Source organism: Vombatus ursinus, unplaced genomic scaffold (genome assembly GCF_900497805.2).
Source record: "Vombatus ursinus unplaced genomic scaffold, bare-nosed wombat genome assembly UNPS02012901.1, whole genome shotgun sequence".
Classification (NCBI taxonomy): Eukaryota; Metazoa; Chordata; class Mammalia; order Diprotodontia; family Vombatidae; genus Vombatus; species Vombatus ursinus.
Window position 1 is genome coordinate 3520636 of NW_020952679.1, and position 22266 is coordinate 3542901.

General features: G+C 45.5%; 1 protein-coding gene across 1 annotated transcript in view; it reads right to left on the reverse strand.

Annotated features, from left to right (window-relative positions):
- The window catches only part of ASB18 (ankyrin repeat and SOCS box containing 18), a 46594-nt gene extending 27289 nt beyond the window's left edge, over positions 1–19305 (reverse strand). Inside the window, exons 1-2 of the mRNA XM_027858289.1 lie at positions 19062–19305; positions 9688–9955 (exon numbers count right to left, since the gene is read on the reverse strand). Of these exons, the coding sequence (XP_027714090.1) occupies positions 9688–9955; positions 19062–19305 (512 nt within the window). The remainder of the gene's footprint in view (positions 1–9687; positions 9956–19061) is intronic.
- Between the last annotated feature and the right edge of the window lie 2961 nt (positions 19306–22266).

Consider the following 22266-nt stretch of genomic DNA (forward strand, 5'->3'; position numbering starts at 1 on the left):
GGAGAGAGAGAGAGAGAGAGAGGAGAGAGGGAGAGAGAGAGAGAGAGAGAGGGAGGGAGGGAGGGGGAGAAGGAGAGGGAGGGGTGGGAGAGAGAGAGAGAGAGAGGGAGGGAGGGAGGGGGAGAAGGAGAGGGAGGGGTGGGAGAGAGAGAGCAAGAGAGAGCACAATTTGGGTGGATGGTGTCTCTAAGGCTTCCTATTCCTGGACAATTCCAACTCTCTGGATCCTTAGCAGCATCTAAACACTAAGAGTGGTTCCACTTTTCCCCTTTACCAGTAGTGAAACAAACCTGGGCAAGTCTTGTTGCCAATCTGAGCCTCAAGTCCCTCCTCAAGAAGATGAGGATGATGGGACCCTGGCATCTCCAGCCTGGCAGGGCTGTTGTGAGGCCAATATTAATACATGGCTTGGCTTGAGTTGAATCTCCCTGGCACCAAGGAGACCATGCTTACCCACTCCACCTTAGCAGCATGAAAGTGGAGGCCAGAAAGGTGCTGAAGGCATTCATGTCAGGACTTTCTGATGCCTTCCATCACATCATGCCCAGACAGCATGGTCTTCCCTTCTTAGAGTTAACTTATTCTCCCACCCCAGGGGAATCAATATCTCATTTAACTCTGCCCAAATTTATACCTGCTGGGCTTGAAACATAAAGGCATTGTCCGGATGATTTTGATAAGATAATTAACTCTTTTCAAAACATGGGCCCAGGCTCATGAATTATGTTTTCCTCTGTTTTGGTGACACCAGTAAGATAGAAAAAGAAAACTTAAGAGTCTTCACTAGAAGGCTCAGGAAGGAAAATAGTTCTCCCTCTTGTTAATTTTGTTATTCCTTATGTTCCTGAAGATGGAGAGAAGGGAGGGAAGAAGCATTGATTAAGCACCTATGATTTGCCAGGCACTGTGCTAAGCACTATACAAAGATCATCTCATTCCGTAGACAAGACCTGGTTGCCTTTGAAGCATCTGTGAGGTGCCACCTCATAGGTGAGGCCTTTCTTGCTGAGTGAGCCTGGATTTTACTTAATATTATTTTGCACATACTCTGTCTTTACTTATTTTTGTACACATTATCTCCATCCCTAGAACATAAGTTTCATTCAGTCAGTGACAATTTCATTTTTGTCTTTGAACTCCCAGCATCCAGAAGAGTACAAAGCACATAGTAGGGCTTTAATCTTTGCTTGTTAAATTGAGTTAAGTTGAATTGAGCCAACTTTAGACCCCAAAAGACAGACAGGTGTAGTGACTTTAGACTCCTCTCACCCCATCAAGTTAATTGTCGTAGCTGTCAAAAGGTCATAGAGGAAAACTCTAATAAATGGGCCAAAGTGGGCATTTCTGGTACCTAAAGTGAAGAATGAGAGACTGAATTTTATTGGAACTTAAAAAAACTCCAACAAACCTCTTCAAATGGCATCTAGATTAAAGTCCCAATATCCTTTTTGCGTGATGAATTCTTGTGAATTCTGAATGGCTCAGTGGTTGGAAGGAAGCCTACATCTATCCATCCATCTGTCTATATTTTTTATCCCAGGCACCCAGAGACACAAAGGTTTTTTAAAGTCCTGCCCTGTGATGAATGCCCTACTCAATGGTCCTATAGAAAAAGGCAGCACACAGGTGTTCAGACCATTGTTATCAGGAGTGAGAAAAAATAAAATCTCTCTATATGTAGGTCAGTGACCCCCCCTCCCCATTGTCTGAAAAGAAATTAAGGATGACCTAAAATCTACTACTTAAAAAGGGTGCCAGGGAAAGTAGTCCTTCCTAATGAAAGGGGTAATGTTTATGCTACTGAATGCCTGACCTTCTCAGCATAGAGCTTTCCCTGAAGTCTTTAGAGTTGAAAAGTCCTGGTTGAAGCCTCAAGCCGGGCTGACACATCTGTTAATTTTTCATCCTTCGAGGAAGTTGCTTAAGTTATCATAGAGGTGCCAGGTGGGCTGTGCAGTTGAACGCCTATTGGCTGTAGCTGTGATCATTGCCAGGGTTCAAGGCCTCCAGGGTGGTACGAGGTACCTGTCTGGCTGAACCAGTAGATGGGGGTTGGGGGGGGGAGGGCTTCTCCTCTCTCACCCCGAGTAATTGCCTTCTGACCCATCTCACGGATGCCCCGGTATATGAAGGACTGAACAAAGGGCCCTGTAGGAGCTTCAGCCTGTTTGTTCAAGGTGTTGGTAGCACAGTTTAGAGTCTGGAGGCTGGCACAAGAGAGTTAAGACCGGAAGCAGATATTCAGACCACGAACAGAGTTTGGCAATTGCTCCTTTTATGGGCAAGCTCAGGAGAGTTTTAGAGTCCAAAGAAGGCCATGAAGAAAAAGGCCCCTGCCTGGGTGCAGACAGACCAAGGGGAATATGGGCTTTTCTATTTCCCCTGAGCTGGGCCTGTCCCTCTTGAGCTGACTGCAGGCCCCCTGAAGGCAGACACCAGGCAGGCTTCTATTTCTGAAGAAGCATCTGGCATGGTCCTGGGCACCAACTTACAATTATACTTGTCAGTGGATGGCTGAACATGGGAAACTAGAAGACTGTCCCGTGGGGGCTTGGGACGAGGGCAATGCAAAGCCGGAAGGTGGCAATGATTGAAATGAGCTGCATCCAGCTGTCCTCTGCCCTCGACTGGGGAGGAATCACAATGGCCTATTTAAGAAGCATATCTGAAGACCTAAAAGAACATTGAACCAAAAAGTGAGGCTTCCTGGACCGATGCTGGTGCTTCCAGTAAGAGCCTCCAAAGCAATTTGCAGGCATTAGCAATTTAAATCAGGGCTCCCCACAAGGAAGAAGGCCAGGCACTGTTCCCTCCCTCCCCTGCCCTCTGCTAATTGCACAATAATAATGGAAGTGCTAACTTGCACTGATGACAGAGATTTCCACTTACACACAGCATCATTTGATCCCTGTGGGGAAGACGGGGAAGGGATTATTATCCCTGTTTTGCATAAGGGGAAACTGAGGCTCAGAGAGGTCTAAATGGCCATGGTGAGGCTAAAGAGGAAGGGTCCCCTTGGCTGGTTTCCAGGTGTAGTGTTAGTCCATTGGCTAGCTTCATCATAGACCCTTTGGGCAGCAGTTGGGTGAAGCCCACGGACTCCTCCTCAGAATAAAATGGTAAATGCACAGGATTCGAAAGGAAACCCGAATGTACTGAAATACAATTATCAAAATATTTTCCAAAACCAAATTCATGGGTCCCTGAAGTCTCTCCGCAGATTCTCAAAGTTAAGAATCCCAACTCTGAAGCATTCCATCCCTCCAGTCAGGTGGAAACTGCTTCAGAACCTCGTCTCAATCTATACTATGGGGATGGTAATGCTGGTACTACCGGGCACCAAAGAGGTAGTGAGGAGTGATGAGGGGACTGGGCTAGGTCTGGGGGTTTATTTACTTATTTTGGGCTAGGCAATGGGGTTAAGTGACTTGCCCAGGATCACACAGCTAGTAAGTGTTATGTGTCTGAGGTCGGATTTGAACTCAGGTCCTCCTGAATCCAGGGCCGGTGCTCTATCCACTGCGCCACCTAACTGCCCCATAGGTCTGGAGATTTTAACCGGTGGGCTGGTGACACCTAAGGATCCCTCCTTAGAATCATGTTTTTAGTGAAATTCATAGGATGGCAGAGGAAACTACTTCTATTGAAATGCAACAATCAACATATATTTGAAAAATAGGTTCATGGCCCCCCAATTAAGAACTCTTAAGTGAGATGGCCTCTAAAATCTTTTACCTCTAAATTTAGGAGTGAGAATGACTTTTTTTGGTATAATAGCTTACCAAAACTGCTGAGAAATCAAAGTATTTTGGTCTGTGTTTGGTAGAGAAAAGACTTTCCTCGACAAAATCATGGTCTTGGAATATTGGAGTTCCAAAGTACGGGCTCTGTTGGCACTTGGGATTAGGACCTGGGGCTGATAGATGCCTTGGTAACTTCTCTCAGCTGCCCTATGGGAAAGCCAGAAGGGTTGCCTTGTTATCTGGCCCTCCTCACTTGCGCCTTCTGTACTGACAGATGGTGGACACAACACTCCAGTGAATTGGTAATTTTGTGGAGGTGGCAGCTGACGGCTCACAACCCAGCCAGCCAGAGCATACCTTGATCTGTGTTTTTGTGAAGGTTCACCACAAGGGGCCTGAGGAAGAACTGTCTTTTATCTCTCTTTGTATCCCTAGTACTTAGCACAGTGCCTGGCAAATGGTAGATGCTGAATAGTTTGTCTGTTGACTGACAGACAAGGCTCCCTTCCTCCCTAGAATGTCCTGGAAGCCTTCCTTCGGGTCCCCTGACTTTTCAAAGATATCAGTGGAACATAGGGGCTGGCCTTTGTTTCTCTCCTGTTCCTGATCTGTACTAAAACTACCTTCTTCTTTTTTTAATTTATACATTGCTTTGATGACAATCTTTACCCAGTTTCTCCTGCATGATTCCCTCTTTGTGACATGTTATAGCCTGTGTGCACTCATTATATACTTCTTTGCTACCCTTTGGCTGATCCTCATCCTTTATTGTTCAAATATGGTAGTTTTCTGTGACTCATAGCTCTATATCACTTGGAAGAATATTGGTGCTAAAAAGACACATCTTTGGTTAGGGAGAAATTGGGGGGATGGGTCACTAAAAGATTGATGAAGTTTCCCCAAGGCAATTAGCTCTCTCTCTCTACTGCCTGTCCAACTCTGGGCTTAGCTTGTCGTCCATTTGTAGAGTCTGTGAAAGATATGTCTATATCAGTCTCTCTCTATCTCCTATTGACACATACATACCATCCAAAATGGATGAGCTCTATGGGTTGTCCATCCAATTGGATATTATAGTCTGGTAATAGGCATTCTTCATCCATTTGGTTTTCCCATGAGGATAGCTAGGACAAATTCTTTTAAGTGTCTGTGAATCTCCTCTAGAAGGCTTTGCACTATTCTGGGACATGATGCGATCAGCTCAGTATCATCTGCAAACAGGAGCACCTGGAGGACCTCACCATCCCTCTTCAGCTTGGACTCTGTGCTGGAGGCTGAGGCTAAATTGTCTAATAACTAGAAAATATTCTCATTATTAGAAGATTTTGAACTATTGTCTTCTATATCGTTAAACAACAACAACATTTCCCTAGTTTGCCCTGGCTGAAAGTACAGGGGCTACTGTCGTGCTGACCTTAGCATGGACCCTTGGTCGGCTTCGCTCACTGCAGGTCAGAATGTCCCAGCCCACGGTTGCTGCCAGCCTCATCTTCCCCAGTAACTGGGATTACAGGCATGAACAACCATGCTTAGCCTCCATACCATTAGAAAAATATACTTTTTGTGCTGGTCTATTATCAATCTATGCTTTGGAATTAGTCTGATGATTCAGGCAATATGGATTATTAAAATAATAATAAATTAATAAAGTGATACATCAAGTCTAGCAGACATTGTCAATTGTGTGCTAATACAAAGTCCTTTACAAATCAAGTGCTTTTAAAAATAGTATACATATGTGTATACATGTATATATTTATATATATATATACACATATACATACATGCATACTCACACAAACACACACACACAGACACACACACACACATATATGAAGATTTACAAAGCCTCTTCTACACAGTAGCCCTGTAAGGGAGGAGGTAGAAGTATTATTTTGGGCATTTTACTGACAATGAAAAGCGGCATGGCATAGTAAATAGAAGGCTGAGCTTGGAGTCAGGAAGATCTGGGTTCCAATCCCGCCTCTTATACTTCCTAGCTGTGTGACCATAAGCAAGTCGGTTAACCTCTCTGAGTCTTTATTCCTTCCCATACTTATGAAATGTCAGTCAATAAGCATCTATTAGGTGCCAGTTATGTGCCAGGCACTGTGCTAAGAGCTGAATTGATTGATCCGTGTCATGTTGAAAAGCGGCAAAGTGATCTGTCCAGGATCAGTCACATTGCTAGTAACTGTCTGAGGTGAGATTCATACCCAGAACTCCTGGATTCAAGTCCAGAACTCTATCCATTGTGTTCCATTGTTTGCTTAATACTTCCTACTCTTCAAAGAGTTTTATCCTTTTCTTTCTTTCTTTCTTCTTTTTTTTGGAGGCAATCCGGATTAAGTGACTTGCCCAGGGTCACATAGTTAAGAAGTGTCTGAGGCTGGATTTGAACTCAGGTCCCCCTAACTCCAGGGTCAGTGCTTTATTCACTGTGTTGTGTAGCTGCCTTGAGTTTTATCATTTTTTTTTTGCCTTTTGGTGAGGCAATTGGGATTAAGTGACTTGTCCATGGTCACACAGCTAGTGTTATGTGTCTGAGACCGGATATGAACTCAGGTCCTCCTGACTCCAAGGCCAGAGCTCTATCCACTGCGCCACCTCACTGCCCCTGAGCATTATCATTTTCAAAGGGTTTGAACACAAATTCACTTGAAGGGCCTTGAGTTTTTGTCATGTGAGAATCTATTGAAAGAACGTAGGATGTTTAGCTTGTAGAGGAGAAGGTTAGTGGTGGAAGAGGGGAGATGAAGCATGATTGTCAGTCAGTCAATAAGCCATTATTAAGTGGCTGCTATGTGTCAGGTCCTGATGGCGGTTTGTAAGAAGGGCTACCATGTGGAAGGGGGATGAGCTGTGTTCTGCTTGGCCCTAGCGGGCAGAACAAAGAGCCCTGACTTTGGTGGGAGTTACTAGGAAGCAAATCTAGACTTGACATCAAGAAAACTTTCCTCAAATCTGAGCTGTGTCCAGGTGGAAGGGTCTGCCTTGGGAGGGCCAGATGCTCCTTTCCAGAAAGAGGGATACTCCATCTACCCTGAAGGCCCAGTGGCGAGGATGCCTTTAAGTGTGGATGTAAGGAGATCAGTGGATTCCATGGAGTTATTAAGCCCCTGCTATGTGTAAAGCACTGTGCCAAGTGTTAGACATACCGAGAAAAAAAGACTCAAGTAGCCACATTCCCCTCTGCGTTCCCTCCCTTACTGCTGCTCTATCCCTCTTCGGTTATGTCTATAGCTCGTTATCTGCTTTCTCTTTAGTTCTTTTCATCTCTTACCCTACATTGTGCTTTTTTTGGGGGGGAGGGGTTATCCTCCTAGCAGGATGTACCTCCTTGGGAGGCAGTGTGGTAGAATGGGAGCACTGCTAGATTGGGATTCAGAGGACTTGGTTCTCAATACTGCCTTTGCCATTTTCTACCTGTGTGACCTTGTATAAGTCACTCGACTTTTCTGGGTCTCAGTTTTCTCAGCTATAAAAACAAAAGAATGAGACCAGTTGGTTTCAAAGTGCCCTTACTAAGTCAATTGTCCTTGAAGGCAGGAACTGTTTTCATTTTTTATCCTTAAATTTCAAGCCACTAGAATAGTGTCTGGCAGATAGTAGGCAGTTAGGAAGAGTTTCTGGAATAAAACCGATATTGGTGAGGACATTCATTCATTGTTGTTGATAAGTCTGGACGGCTCATTGATATCAACTGATAATGCCGGGGTACACTAGTAGGGGCTCATGAGCCACAATACTTGAGAAATCATGTCTGACCTCTCAGGGTTATCCCTACCACCCTGAAGGGGGAAGGAGCCACTCCCATCTGGGGATTCCACCTGCCAATCAAGTGATTTATTGACACATAGTAAGAACTTCAATGATTGTGCTGTACATGGCATGGTCTGCTCCCACACCAACTGAGAGTGCCTATTTATTGTCTTTCTGGGCATGATTTTTTGGTGACAGATTTTCTAATTATAGCTGTGGGGCTCCTGGGACAGACTCATCTGCTTGGCTAGGGAGCTCTCCCGGAACTTCCAACCTCTCTAGTGCACATGAATAATTTCCATCTGCCAAAATTTTTTTTTCTTAAAGCACATCTATGACCATGTTATACCTGCTGACAGAGACACAATGTAGTGGAGTAGCTAGACTTAGGAAGACCAGAGTTTGAATCCTGCCTCAGTTACTTACTACCAGTGTGAACCTGAGAAAACCACTTCACCACCCTGAGCCTCAGTTTCCTCATCTATAAAATGGACATAATTATAGCATCTACTTCCCAGGCTTGCTGTGCAACAACACATGTAAAGTGATTTGCAAACCTTAAAGTGCTTTAGAAATGCAAGCTATGATGATTATGTCACTCCGGTGGCTTCCTAATACTTCCAGGAGCAAGTATGAACTCCTCTGGCAACGAGAGCCCTTCAAAATCTGGCTCCAGCCATATTGCCTCTGATGCCCCTCCACGTAACCTAGGGTCTCTTCAGTCTGCTCTTCTTCCTCTTCCTCACACAGGACGTTCTATTCCCAGCCTTTGCAATGGTCGTCCTACATTTCTGAAAGTCACTCCCCCACCCCCCACCCCCCACTTCCACCCCACCGCTTACGAACCATTGTTTCCTATAAGACCCGGATTAGAGTCAACTTCTGCACGAAACCTTTTCCTGATCACAAGCTGCTGGTGTCCCATTCTGAATTACACACACACACACACACACACACACACACACACACACACCTCTCTCCTCTCAACACATATGTATACATATATAGTATCTATATGTATATATTCATAAACATATATGTATACACATATATATATATACATTTCTGTGTGTATGTGCACATATACGTCCTTTCTCTCACGATAAGAGTATAAGCTCCTTGAGAGCAGGGATTGCTTCATTTTTAGTCTCCATATTCCTAGCATAGTGCCTGGCATGTAATGCTTATTGATTGATGGGCTCCCTCATGCCTTGCTCATCTCTTTTGTCTGCTACTGATATAGGAGAGATCGGTTTATTCTGGGTGAGATTAGGAAGGCCAAGAAACTATTACCTTAAGGGTTGAAGACAATAACATTTCAACATGAAAATTGCTAGAGACTAAATGACACAATTTGTGAAGTTTTATGCAAATGACAAATTTGCCGAGGCTCCTGGGAGTCTCACCCCTGTTGACGGACCTGTGTGGGGCCCAGCGCCAAGTTTCCTTGGAGGCCACTCCAAGGGTTTCTCTTAGCATTACGTTGCTTGGAGGAGGGGGCCCAGGTTGCTTCAAGTCTCCTGCTTCAAGGAGAAGTTGCCTAGGACCTGGTGCCCAGGGCTCTCTCTGCAGAAAGTCAAAGTTTGTCTGTGTATCGTTGGGGGGGCTCTTATGTTTCGGCTGAAGCCTCAGCCCCAAGAAGCTCGCTATCTCTCTCACACTGTGACAATTAGGATGCATAAAATTATCATTAAAAACCCTAATTTTTAAAGCCTCCAACCCTTGTCAGTGGCCTTTTAGCATTATTCAAACACGGGTTTATTTAGGCCTCTGATCACGCAGCTCATTACCTCAGTTTGGCGTCTCTTGCTCTCTCTCTTGTAATCAAGCTCTAATTAGACTCAGCCAGAAGCAAAGGGGGGATGTTGCTTGGCCAGGGGTAGGTGAGTGCCGGGCCCCTGGAAGGCTGATTGACAGGGCCAGGGGAGCAAGCCTCAGGCAGGTCATAATTTGTCTGGCATGAGAAGATCACCCCCTCTAGACTGAAGTCTGACCCTGATGGGGTGAAGCTCTGTTGAGGGGGCCTCTCCTAAGGCCAGATCCTTGCTCGTGGGTAACAAAACTTAGCCTAAATGGCTGAGTGACGGAGCCAGCCTTAGCAAGCAGAAGTGGTGAAGCTAGGGCTTCTGGTGGGGTTGGGAAGGTATGGTGGGGATGGGGGCTCTTGCTGCTGCCTCCTTACCCGAGAGTATTTGGGGAGGTACACAGGTGGAGTGGAGCCAAGCCTTCCTCACTCATTAGGTTGGGGTCAGCCTGGTGTTCCAGGAGCAATTCTGCACAGTCGGTATGACCCCCTTGGCAGGCCTCATGTAGGGCACTCTTCCCACCTGGGGCTGCATTAACATCAGCATCCCAGCGTAGCAGGTGGCGCACGCAGTCAGTGTGGCCATGACTGGCAGTGATGCAGAGAGGATTGGTGAGCTCTCTCTTATACTCCAGGGACCAGAGACCTGCAGGGTAGGGAGAGAGGGGGAGAAATCAATCAATCCAATCCATCAACCACCAAGCTCTTATCAATCATATCATTGATCAGTCATGTGTCAAGCTCTGTGAAAAACACTGCAAGAGAAAGACAAAGCTTCTTGACTTCAAGGAGCTCTGCTCTGTACATTCTGCTCTAGATGTTCTAGGCATTGGATATATAAAAAAAAACCCAAAACCAAAAATGCAATAGTCCCTGCTCTCAAGGAGGTTCTGCCCTATCAGAGAGACAACATGAAGCCAATCAGTCAGTCAATCAGCATTTATTAAGTATCTACCACATGCCACACTCTGTGCTAAGAGTTGGGATACAAAGAGAGTCAAAAGCCAGTTACTGCTCTCAAGGAGCTTATAATCTAACAGGGGTGACAATAAGCAAAAAACCATGTACAAACAAACTATATACAGGATAAGTAGGAAGTAATCACTAGAGGGAATTAAGCTAGAATTAAGAGCAGTTGGGAGAGACTTCCTGGAGAAGATGGGATTTCATTTGGGTCTTAAAGGAAGCCAGGGAAGCCAGGAAAGTCAGGAGGCAGAGCTAAGAAGATGGAGGACCTTGTTCATGGAACAGCCAAGAGGCCAGTGTCCCTGGATCAAAGATGACCTGGTGGGGACTAAGATGTAAGAAGCCTGGAGAGGTGGGAAGGGACTAGATCATGGAGGATTTGAATTCCAAGCAGAGCACTTTGTATTTGATCCTGAAGGTGGTAGAGAACCAGTGGAGTTAACCGAGTAGGGGGGTGACATGGTTTGATCTGCACTTTAGGAAAATCACTTTGGTGACTGAATGGAGGATAGACCGACCAGATGAGGGAGAGACTCGAGGCAGGCAGACATCTGCACCCAGACCCCAGCAGCTACTAAATGAGGTGATGAGGGCCTGCACCAGTTGGGGGTAGTATCAAAGGAGAGAAGGGAGTGTATTTAAGAGAGGTTGCAGAGGTGAAATTGACAGGCCTTGGTGCCATAGTGGATATGAGAGATAATGAGGAATCCAGGATGAGTGAGGCAATGGGCCTGAGGGCTGGGAGGATGGTGGTACCCTCTGCAGTAATATGAAATTTGGAAGTGGGGAGGGTTTGGGAGTTCAGTTTTGGAATTGATGAGTCAGGATTAGAGGGACTTAAATTCTAGATGTCTAGCAAATACTTGGAGATGCAAGACTGGAGATCAACAGCGATAGATTTGAGAATCACAAGCATAGAAGTTATAATTGAATCTATGGGAGCTGATGAAATCATCAAATAGTATGGAGGAAGAGAAGAGGGCCCAGGATCTTGGGGGACACCCAAGGTTAGCAGGTATAACCTGAATGAAGGTCCAGCACAGGAGATGTAGAAGGAGTGATCAGATATGGAGGAGGAGAACTGGGGGGAGGGCGGGACTAGTGTTACAAAAACTTAGAGGGGGGGCAACTAGGTGGCGCAGTGGAGAGAGCACTGGCCCTGGATTCAGGAGCACATGAGTTCAAATCTGGCCTCAGACACGTAACACTCAGTCACTTAACCCCATTGCCTAGCAAAGAAAAAAACAACCTAGAGAGAAGAAAACATCAACAACAGTGGTCAACCGTGTCAAAGGCTGCAGAGAGGTTAAGAAGGATGAGAAGTAGGACAAGACCATTAAATTTGGCAATAAGAAATCATTGGATTATGGATTTTTTTTCAAGTCTAATGAGATAAAATTTAATAGGGATAACTATCAAGTCTTAAACTTGGGTTCAACATAACAATATCATAGAATGGCAGAGTGTGAAGGGTTAGATACAGTGGGTCCAAAAAAAGATGACTGAGCTTTATAGGAATGCAGGCTCAGTCTGAATCAACAATGTGATGTAGCCACCAGGGAAGTGGATGTGATCTTGGCTTCATTGAAAGGTTTACTACACTCCCTGGAACTCTGGAGGTAATGATTCTACTGTAACCTGTCCTTGTCGGGACACTCCATCTGGAGGGATGGTCTCCAATCAGTCACCAAGTCCTAACATTCAGCCAGTCCTCATCTCTCCTCACCTCCAGTCTCCCCTCACAAACTGCCTATTGGACATCTTGAACTGGATATCTCACAGACATCTCAACCTCAGCATGACCCAAACTTATCTTGCTTCCCAAACTGTTCTGTTTTCTGAGTTTTCTTATTACTTGGATTTTTTAAAAACATGGCTAATGTGAGGCTTTGTTTGCTTGAATATATATATTTCTTTTGGTTTTCTTGCTTTCTCAATGAGCAACATTCCATCCAGTCTGAGCCCACACCATAGATTAAATAAATGACTTATGTGTCATGTACTGTACTAAGTGCTAGGAAAAAAGAGACAAAAATCCACCAGTCCTGGTTTCAAAGAACCTACATTCTACTAGAGGGAGACATATAGATGAGGCGGCTACACAGTACAGTGGATGGAGTACGGGATTCGGAGTCAGGAAGTTCAAATACTATCTGTTGACTTTTGCAGATTCTCTCACAGCCTTCACACACAGCCAGGGCTAGTCCTCAATTCCGATGGCCTTTTCTCAACCCTCATCCATCTTGATCTCTCTGCAGCCTTTGACCCTATTGATTACTCCCCTTGACACTCTTTTCTCTAGGATTTTGTAACTCTCCTCTCTCTTGGTTTTCCTCCTACACATGTGACTGCCCCTTCTAAGTCTCCTTTGCTGAATCTTCATCCAGGCCATGCCTGCTAACCTTGGGTGTCTCCCAGGACTCTGTCCTGGGCTTTCTTCTCCTATTTCACTCGATGATCTCATCAGCTCCCATGGATTCAATGATTATCTCTTTGCTGATAATTCTCAGATCTATTTATCCAATCCTATTTTCTCTCTTAACTTCCAGTCTCTCATCTCCAAGGCCTTATTGGACATCTTGGACTGGATGTCCTCTAGACATTTTAAACTCAATGGGCTTACAACTGAGCTCATTATCTTTCCCCCACTCCCTTCCTTCTTCCAAACTTTCCTATTACTGTCAAGGATACCACCATTCTTCTCGACACCCAACCTAGGTTCCATCTTCAATGTCTCACTCTCTAATTCCCTCATTCTCACATCCAACCAGTTGCACAGCTCTGTCCATTTGTACCTTTCTAACATCTCTTGAATACACCTCCTTCTCTCCTCTTATGCTGCTATTGTCCTGGTCTAGGCCTTTACCATTTCATGCTAGGACTATTGCAAAGCCTGGGGGTTGGTTTCCCTGGCCCAAGTAGCTCCCCATTCCAGCCCATTCTCCACTCAGTTGTCAAATTCATCTTCTAAAAGCACAGGTCTTGCCTGGGCTTGGAAGATTGACCATTTCATTAATTTGCATTTAGAAGAATGACCGTGCCATTCTTCTAGCCAAACAACCCCAGTGGCTCTCTATTACAGACAGATAGACGCAAAAAGATAGAGACAGAGACAGGTACACAAAGAAACACAGAGAGACAAAGACAAAGCCAGAGACAGAGAGACAGCCTGCCAGGGGAACACATAGAAATAGACACATACAGACACAGACAGAGAGAGATAGAGACAGACAAAGAGACAGAGAAAAAGAGACAGATAGAGACAGAAATAGACACAGAGATACAGGCACAGAGATAGAGAGACTACAGATAGCATAAGGAACACAGTATGACAGACACATACACAGAGACAGAGAGACACAGAGATAGAGAGACAGTGTCTCAGTGGAGGTAGTTCAAAGGTCTGTGACCCCTGGCAGCAGAGAAGAAAGCCAATTACAGATTCAAAAATCTTAGTTTTTGGGAATTAAGCTGAAGAGAAGAGCAAGTCCAGGGAGCCCAGAGAAACCACCAGCCCAGCAGAGATGCACCTAGAGGGGAATATCTTGAGGATTCTATGAGAAAAGGCATAAGGGCCCTGCAGCACCAGAAGCATGAGTTGTCTTGGCCACATATACAGGAACACGTGTGCCTCACTACCAGTGCATGTGCTCACTTTTCTCACTGACACTATGCATGTATGTGGGACAGTGTCTTCCTGGTTCTGGGACAAATGTTTTGTGGTGACTGCAATTACTAGACTGTCTTAGTAAATGCCTTTTCTTTGAGCTAATTGTGTCTAGTGTCTGACTGTTAAAGGTAGGTTTACCGGTGGGGCCCTGGGAACAATAGTTTTACAGATATGGCCCCACAGAGTACCCCTGAGTCCTGGAGGTAGTGGTACTCAAACTGCGACCTGTGAGTACCGAGTGAAGGAAGTAGGTTCAGTGGTGGGTCTACATAAATAAATGAAAATATGTGTACACAGTAATTTCGGTGGGACTGGAGAAACGCACCCACAATACAAAAACCAGGGAAGCCTTCAGAAGCATGGCATCCTTGCTCCTGGCCAATTAGAGTGAGAGTTGAGATAAGGGGGCTTAGAGAAACGTACATCAAAATACAATTTCAAAGCCCCCCACCCTTACCCCTCTATCGCCACTGAACAGCAGGAGGAAGAGAAGCAAACACAAAACAACTGCCTGACATCAGCCAGTTTGCTCCCGGAAGGGCTTGAGAACAAGCTTTAGCCCTCCTGAAAATATCTGAGTTGGAGGAAAAAAACCCAACTTTGATATGTTGCTCCACATTCCACACAATTCGGGATTGTTGCTTCGAGCTCTTTAGGGTTTTGTGTGTGTATGTGGAGGGTTGTTCTTTCTTAAGGAATAAAATGGAGCAGGGGCTATGTACTTTACTTTCTGAAAAACTTTGGTGCTTTCAAAAGCCCTGTCGAAGGTTGTTAGCTGCATCGAGCAATGGTCTAAGTAGGGGGGGAGCCAGTCCCTGGTGAATACACATCAAGAGGCAGGAATTCACAAGGTAGACATGCCTGCTTCTAATGACGGCAGAATCGATCGAATGGCTGTAATGAGCTGCAAAGGGGACCCTTTTCACAGGCCAACTCCTTCCCCAGAGCCCATGCTGAGAAGTTTTGAAAGACCATTCCTTAATTACCTACCAGTGTGTAAGACAGATTCCTAACCTGATAAGCTTTGGATCCCTGCTACCTTGAGGTCACTGTATACATAGCTCTGGAAAGGACAGGTTAGTTAGGTGCTAAAGGTGGGGTGACCATGGCAGGACCCAGTGAGGTGGGCATAGGGAATACCTGAATGGGAAGCTCCTTGGTCCTTAGGAAGATGGAGAGCTTGGGTCTTGGGTAAAAGCTGGGATTTGTGCAGAAATTTGGAGATTAGGGGCATTCTTTTATTTATTACCCATGTGCCCTTGGGCAAATTGTTTAACCTCTCTAGGCTTCTGTTCCCTTTTCTATAAAAAGGGCACAGAGTTAGATTAGATTGTCTCTAAGGTACTCACTCCCCCACACTAGATCTCTGATTTCAAGGTCCACAATGAAAGTGAAAGTTCCACTGTCCTCTGCCCTGGTCAGACCGCCTCAGTGCCTGGCACGTGCTTATTGATTGATCTAGGTAGGTTGTTCAATTCTGGGCACCACAATTTAGGAAGGTCATCGCTAAGCTGCAGAATGCCCAGAGAAGGGTGGCCATGATGGGGAAGGGCCTTGAGTCCATGTTGTATGATGACTAGCTGAAGGAACTGAGATTATTTATCTGGGAGGAGAAAAGTCTCAGGGAGCACTTGATATTGTCTTCAAGGATTTCAAGGACTGTCACATGGGAGAGACTGAGCTTGATCTGTTGGACCCCAGAGGGATCTTTTGTGGGTTTCCCTGAGAGTTTCCCCAACCCTTGGCTGTATCACCTTGGTTCTCATTTTTGACACCAGGGTAGAGAATATGGGGTCAATACCATCTGGGCCAGATCATACTTGAGTCAAATTGCCTCTGCTGCAGTGCTTTGATTAGAGACCCTACTTAAGGCACAACCTCCCTGACAGCCCCCAGTGCCCAAGGGACAGTCTCTTGGCCCTGCCAGAAGCCTCCATCCTTGTAGAGCAGATTACCAGGGCCAGCTGTTGGGTCCTGGGTTTCAGGCCTTCCTGGGAGGAGTTCCTCAAGAGAACCCATGTCTGCTTAAGGCCATCTGGGGGGAATAACTTGCCTTTGCCCTCCATATATCTGCTCTTCCATTTAACACCTCTATAAGCAGCCCAATGATGAGTTAGCTCCTTTGTGAGACTCCTTGAGTCTAGATCCAAGACAAATATGAATGACAGGAAAGCTTTCCTAACAATCGTTGGTATCCCCAGCTTCCTTCAAGACTCAGCTCCAATCCCACTTTGGCAGGAGGACTTCCTTGTCCCCACAGCTCCCAGCATCCTCCCTCATCTACTCCACACAGAGTGTCTATGGAACCAGTTCTGCTCATATTGTCTCCTCCAGCAGAATATAAGCACCTTGAGGGCAGGGGCCTTGTGTTTGTCTTTCTTTAGATCCCTGGCACCTAGCACAGTGCCCAGCCCATAGTAACTGTTTATTAAAAGTTGTTGACTGCCTTCAAATATTTGAAGGACTATCACACAGAGAAAGAATTAGCCTTGTTCTTGGTCCTAGAGGGGAGAGGTTTCAAAGAGACAAATTTACGATTAATGTCAGGAAAAACTCATTAACAATGAGAGCTGTCTCATAGTACAATGGGTTTTCTCGAGAGGTAATAGATTCCTCTTCCCTGGAGGTCTTCAATCAGAGGCTGAATGACTGACTACCTCCAGAGTATATTGTAGTAGGGGTTCCTTTGGGCTATGGGATGGACTAGATGGCCACAAAGACCCCTTCCAACTCTGACATTTTATGATCATTTTGTTAAATACTTGGGTTTGGACAAGAGCTACACAAGATGAAAAAGCGTGAAGGGCTGCAATCTACAGTGGTGAAGGGGGCACTCACATTGATGAGATAGTTGGCCCAACGAAGTCTGGAAATAAGTATATGTTGTATGCTAGAGTTCAACAGCCATTGATAAAGTGATTCTAACCCTCAGTCTCTGATGTATAGACTATTCAAAAATCTATCTGGTTTGGTTTTCAGAACCTAGTTCCAGCCCACTTGTGCCTCATGTGGCCACCCAATGCCTTCCCAATCAGATGCTTACTATCCCAGTGTTATGGTAACAGGTCATGTTATTGAACCTGTTGTCTCTAGGGTTTCTTCATTTGGAGGCAGAGTAGATAGTGATGAGTTTCCTAGTGGCCATTCTATCATCATTTCATTTCAGTACAATAACCATTCATTAGGAGGCAACATGATACAATAGAGTATTTGAAAGAAGGCCATATTTGGAGTAGGAGAATCTAATTCATTCTGACCCTGACACTTCCTACCTGTGTGACCTTGGGCAAATTACATCTCCAGGCTTCAGTTTCCACATCTGTAAAGTGATGAATGAATTCTACAGTCTAAAGCTCTAAATCTATGATTCTGGGAGTTCAAGGTGTTTGTTACATATCAGGAGCTACAGATAAAGACAAACAGTGACAATTTCTGTCCTCAAAGAGTTTATAGTCTACTGGGGTTGGGAAAAAAATGCACAGAAGTACAAGGTCCTTTCAGGAAAGAGGAGGTACCAACAATGGTTGGGGGGAGGGGAAGAAAGGCCTTATGTGGGAGGTGGTGCTTGAAGGATGCCAGGGATTCTGTAAGGCTGAGGTGATGAGAGAGCTTTCCAGGCACGGGGGATAGCTGCAGCAAAAGCACAGAAGGCATCACCTGGAGGAAACAGCTATCAGGCTAACCAAGTGCATTTACAGTATAGTTTAGAAAATGGAGGATTTCCCCTTTCTCTCTCTCTTTATTCCCCAGCCCTTATGTTCTTCCCTTAGCTTTCAGAAGCTCCATCCAGAGGATTAGCAGTGTGTGTGTGTGTGTGTGTGTGTAGGTAGGTAGGCTGGCTGGCTGAAGGGATCGATCTTTCTGGATCTCTCTTCTTTGAGGCTGAATATCCCATCCAAAGGTCATGATCTGGGGGCTGCCAGTGCTGGAATGGGGGAAGTCACAGATTTGCATTACATAGATCTGGAGCCATGCAGACCATTCCTGGGGGAGCTGAGCCTCTTAAAAGGAGAATTCTTTTCTTTTCCCATCCCCCTTAGTGTTTTGGTTAGATAGAAACTGTAGGCAGATTTATCCAGCTCTAAATCTTAGGGTGCCCTAAACAAAGCTCCTGTTTATTTGTTTAAGGGGTGACAATTCCCACTTCAGACACAGGCCCTTTTAACAAACCAATGTCCCTTTTCTATGCATTTGCTTTGTGTCTCATCACACAAGTCCAGTTCCAAATGGCCCCTCTCATCTCCTGTCTTCTTTCAGTGGGTCCATATCTACAGCCTCATCTCCGCCCCAACAGCATTACAAGGCTATACTCTCCCTATTTCATAGATAAGACAACTGAGTCTCAGACCTGCAGAATACCTTGGGCAGGATTATGCTGTAATTAAGTGCCAGAGGAAGGAGTAGAAGCCAGGTTGCTTTCAAGTCCAGTGTTCTTTTCACTGTGTCTATATCTGTGCTGTGTATGTGCACAGCTGCTAAGTGTCACAGGTGGGATTAGAACCCAAGATTTCTCTGACTTCAAATCCAGTGCCTCAGTATGACAACATAGCACAGCACCTGTCACATAATACGTGTTTAATAAATACTTGCTCACTCTAATTTTACGTGGAAATATATACCTATATGCATAGAGCTAATTTGCATATGCAAAATGACCTTATAATAATAATAACTTTACAAGTTTTGTCTGGTTTGATCCTTACAACAGCCCAGGAAGGTGGGTGCTATTATTAACCCCCTTTTATGGAGGAGAAAACTGAAGCTAAGAGAGATGAAGTATTGCCTAGAATCACCAGGTAGTGAGTGTCTGAGGCAGGATTCAGTTAGTACTTTATTCGCTGGACTATTCGGCTGCCTCAATCAGTCAATCATTTAGGAAGCACCTACTATGTGCCAGTGATTGTGCTAAGCACTGGGTATACAAAACAAGGTAGAATACAATGCCCACTCTGAAGCTGCTCCCCATCTAATATGTTTCTCTATCTCGTTACCATTTGGAGTTACTAATACTATAAAATCTCTCTCCGTACATATGAGCTGTATCTATGTATAGATATATGCAGCCTTAGTGGCCCATAGCAATTTAAAGACAGGTCTTTGCCAGTAAGCAAGTTACCTGATAGTCCAAAAGTGGCTGGAGATTTCAGCTGCCATTCCATTTCATTCTTATTGATCTCAAAGACCACATTGGCATCTCCATAGTGTTGGGCCATCAGTGGCTGGAGGCTGCCCAGGTCGCCTGTGACCAAGGCTGTGTGGTACTGTTCCGCAGGAGCAGGACTTGGAGGGGGGTCTCTCTCCATCTTCTGAAAGATTTGCAGCTTTGCCCTCCCTGGCTTTGGCAGCCTGTCTGTGGCCATGCTGTTTATTTGAGCAGAAGCCCTCCTCCCCGGGAGGGGAAAGATGACCTTATACAGGGGCAGTGATTTCTATTGTCATCTCTTCATTGTAGTCTGGCCAGGGCTGATCAAGGGGGTATTTATAACTCCTGCGGGCTCGGAGGAGAATGCTGGCCTGATAGGATTGGGGTCATGTGAATTTCTAGATGCAGGAACAGTTAGCCAGGACCTCCAGATGACATGTGTCATGTTTATTCTAGACACAGCTATATCTATTGATTAATTAAAACACTCCACAAACCTGGCAAGCTCAGTTATTCAGCAGACAAATCTAAATACCAATATTCCTCTTCCTAGTATAGAAGCCTTTTAGACCAAATGGATTTGAAATTTGAGAAAGGATAATATTATATGCTTCTTTGCTTACTTTTTTTTGTGGGGGTCCAGAGCTTTCATCTATTTTTTTAAGAACTCCCAATGTGGAAACTCCCTCCACCAAATGCAGGTCATTGACTCATTGGGAACCTCTAGTCTTTAAGAGTTGCCTGCTGCCCAGTGATGTTAAATGACTTGTCTAGGTTCACATAAGTTGGATAATTCATAGGCAGGACCTGAATCCAGGTCTTCCCAAAGCTGAAGTTGTCCCTCTGTCTGCTGTCATGTTACTTCCTGACCAAAATACTTAGGAAATGTAAATCATGCTACAACAGTAATTTTTTTTATTGGAAAAAATAATCTTCCATGATCAGGGCTTTAAGTAGGAATTCTGGCCCCAGAGGCCAGCTCAGTGGAACTCGGTGACGAGGCATCCAAGTTACCGCCATCTTGTGCAGTGTTAAGGTGGACGGGAGACAGAGATCACAGGAATTGAGGAGGTTGGGGATCTGAGGCATTTGAAAGGCCCTGGATTGGGAAAAATTATAATAACTAGCTTTTGCATAATGCTTTAAGGTTGGCAAAGCACATCACCTGTGCTATTTCATTGGATTCTCACAACAACCCTGGGAAGAAGGTGCTGTTATTACCCCACTTTATAAATAGGAAACCTGAGGCCCTTGCCAGGGTCACACAGCTAGTAAGTATTTGAGGCTGGATTCAAACTCAGCTCTTTCTGACTCCAGGCCCAGCACTTTATCTACTGTGCCTCTGAAAAAGATAATGAGCCAAGAACTGTATATATTGGGGAGGGGGAAAAGTGACTTGAGGCAGCGAGGTGGCACTGCAGTGGATAGAGCACTGGGCCTGGAGTCAGGAAGACCTGGGCTCAAATCTGGTCTCAGACACTTCCTAGCTGTGTGACTCTGGGCAAGTCACTTCACCCTGTTTGCCTTAATCCACTAGAGAAGGAAATGGCAAACCACTCCAGTGTTTTTTCCAAGAAATCCCCCGGGACAGCATGGTGCATGGGATCACAAAGAGTTAGACATGACTGAACAATAGCAAAAAGAGGGGCCTGAGCACCCACGGATGACATCAGCAAGAATGTTTAGGGATGGGATGAACTCTAGTGGTGGTTGCTTGGTGATAGGAGCAGAGGGAGGGTCAGATAGGAGTAGTGGGGAGTGAGGAGTCTGCCAGCTCCCCCTCCTGGCCCTGTGTGGGAGGGGATAGAAAAGGAGGCACAGCCAGTCTTGGCAAGATGGCCAAGAGGTGGGACAGCTTTAGGAGGAAGTGAGTGAGCACCAGAACATGGAAGAAATCTGAGGGGAGGAGACCTAGGAGCAGGAGGAGTTTGGTAACAGCAGAGCTAGGTTCTGGAAAGCGCAATGGAGAGGAGTCAGGGAGGCCTAGGGTCAAATTTACTCTGGGCACAGAGGCAGAGACAACTGTAAGCCTTTGATGCTGATACACCTAGATCCTGAGGATTCTTGCATGACATAAAGTCCCATCTGAGGCAGCCCGTGGGGTGCCGTCTGCTCCTGTTGGATGGAAGATCTCAGGAGAAGGGTGTGATGGGGACGGGACCCTGGAGATGGCAACCAGGTGAAGGAGTAGGCCAGCTGGGCAGGGGGTGGGGAAAGGAAGAGTGCCCCCTTGGACACAGGCACCTGGGAGAGCCCTTCCTTGTTCTGGTTCTGTCCATTATGAAATTTGCTCAGGAAAGATTTATACTTGGAGAGGAAAACAGGTATAGAGTGGATTCTGATTCAAAACAGAGAATGTCCAAGGATGGGTCAACTTTATTGGGGTCTGCTTACAAGAGACTGGACTAGGGGTGGTCAAAGTAGAATTTTGGCAGTGGGCTGCTCCAGTCCGAACTCCATCCAAAAAGATGAAATAACAGTCATAAGAATCGGTGACTTCTAAATCACTTACACAAATGATCTCAAACGAGCCTCACAACCAACCAGAAAGGTGGATGTCTCTATTACCCCATTTAATGGATGAGGAGACTGAGCCCTAGAAAAGTGAGTGACTTGTTCAATGTCACACAATGTTTGTAAGATGTATCAGAGGTGAGGTTTGAACGGAGTGCTTCCTGACTCCTCTGGGGTAGTTTTTGAGAAACTAAGGTCACCCCTACTCCACAATAAAGGATGTCAATGAAAGTGGGCTGCAGGACATGTCTGTGAAAAGCTAACTGGGCAGCCTTCTTTCAAGTCCCCAAACTCAAGCCGTCCAGCCCATCCCCACCATGGGCTCCTCCTGCCTTCCTGTTTTAAAATTCCAGGGCTGTTCTGCTCATGCTAATAACATTTCCCTGCTCTTAGGGGGCTTGAGCTCTCAGAGTCTTTTTGTCATCTTTTCATTTTTTCTGGAGGCTGATTAGGTTGGTAATTAGACTGATTTCGGAAAACTCTGGCAAGAACCTCTCTGAATCTGATTGGAGTCTGGCTGGGGAGTGGCGCATTGGGTGGGGTTTCTTCTGGGCCTGCCTGGTCTCTTCTGTCATGGGCTATTTTGAAGTGGGGGGGAGGACGCTGAAGGAAAGCCCCAGGATGGTGCCCATTCCCTGCAGGTTTCTGTACTAAGTTTAGCTTT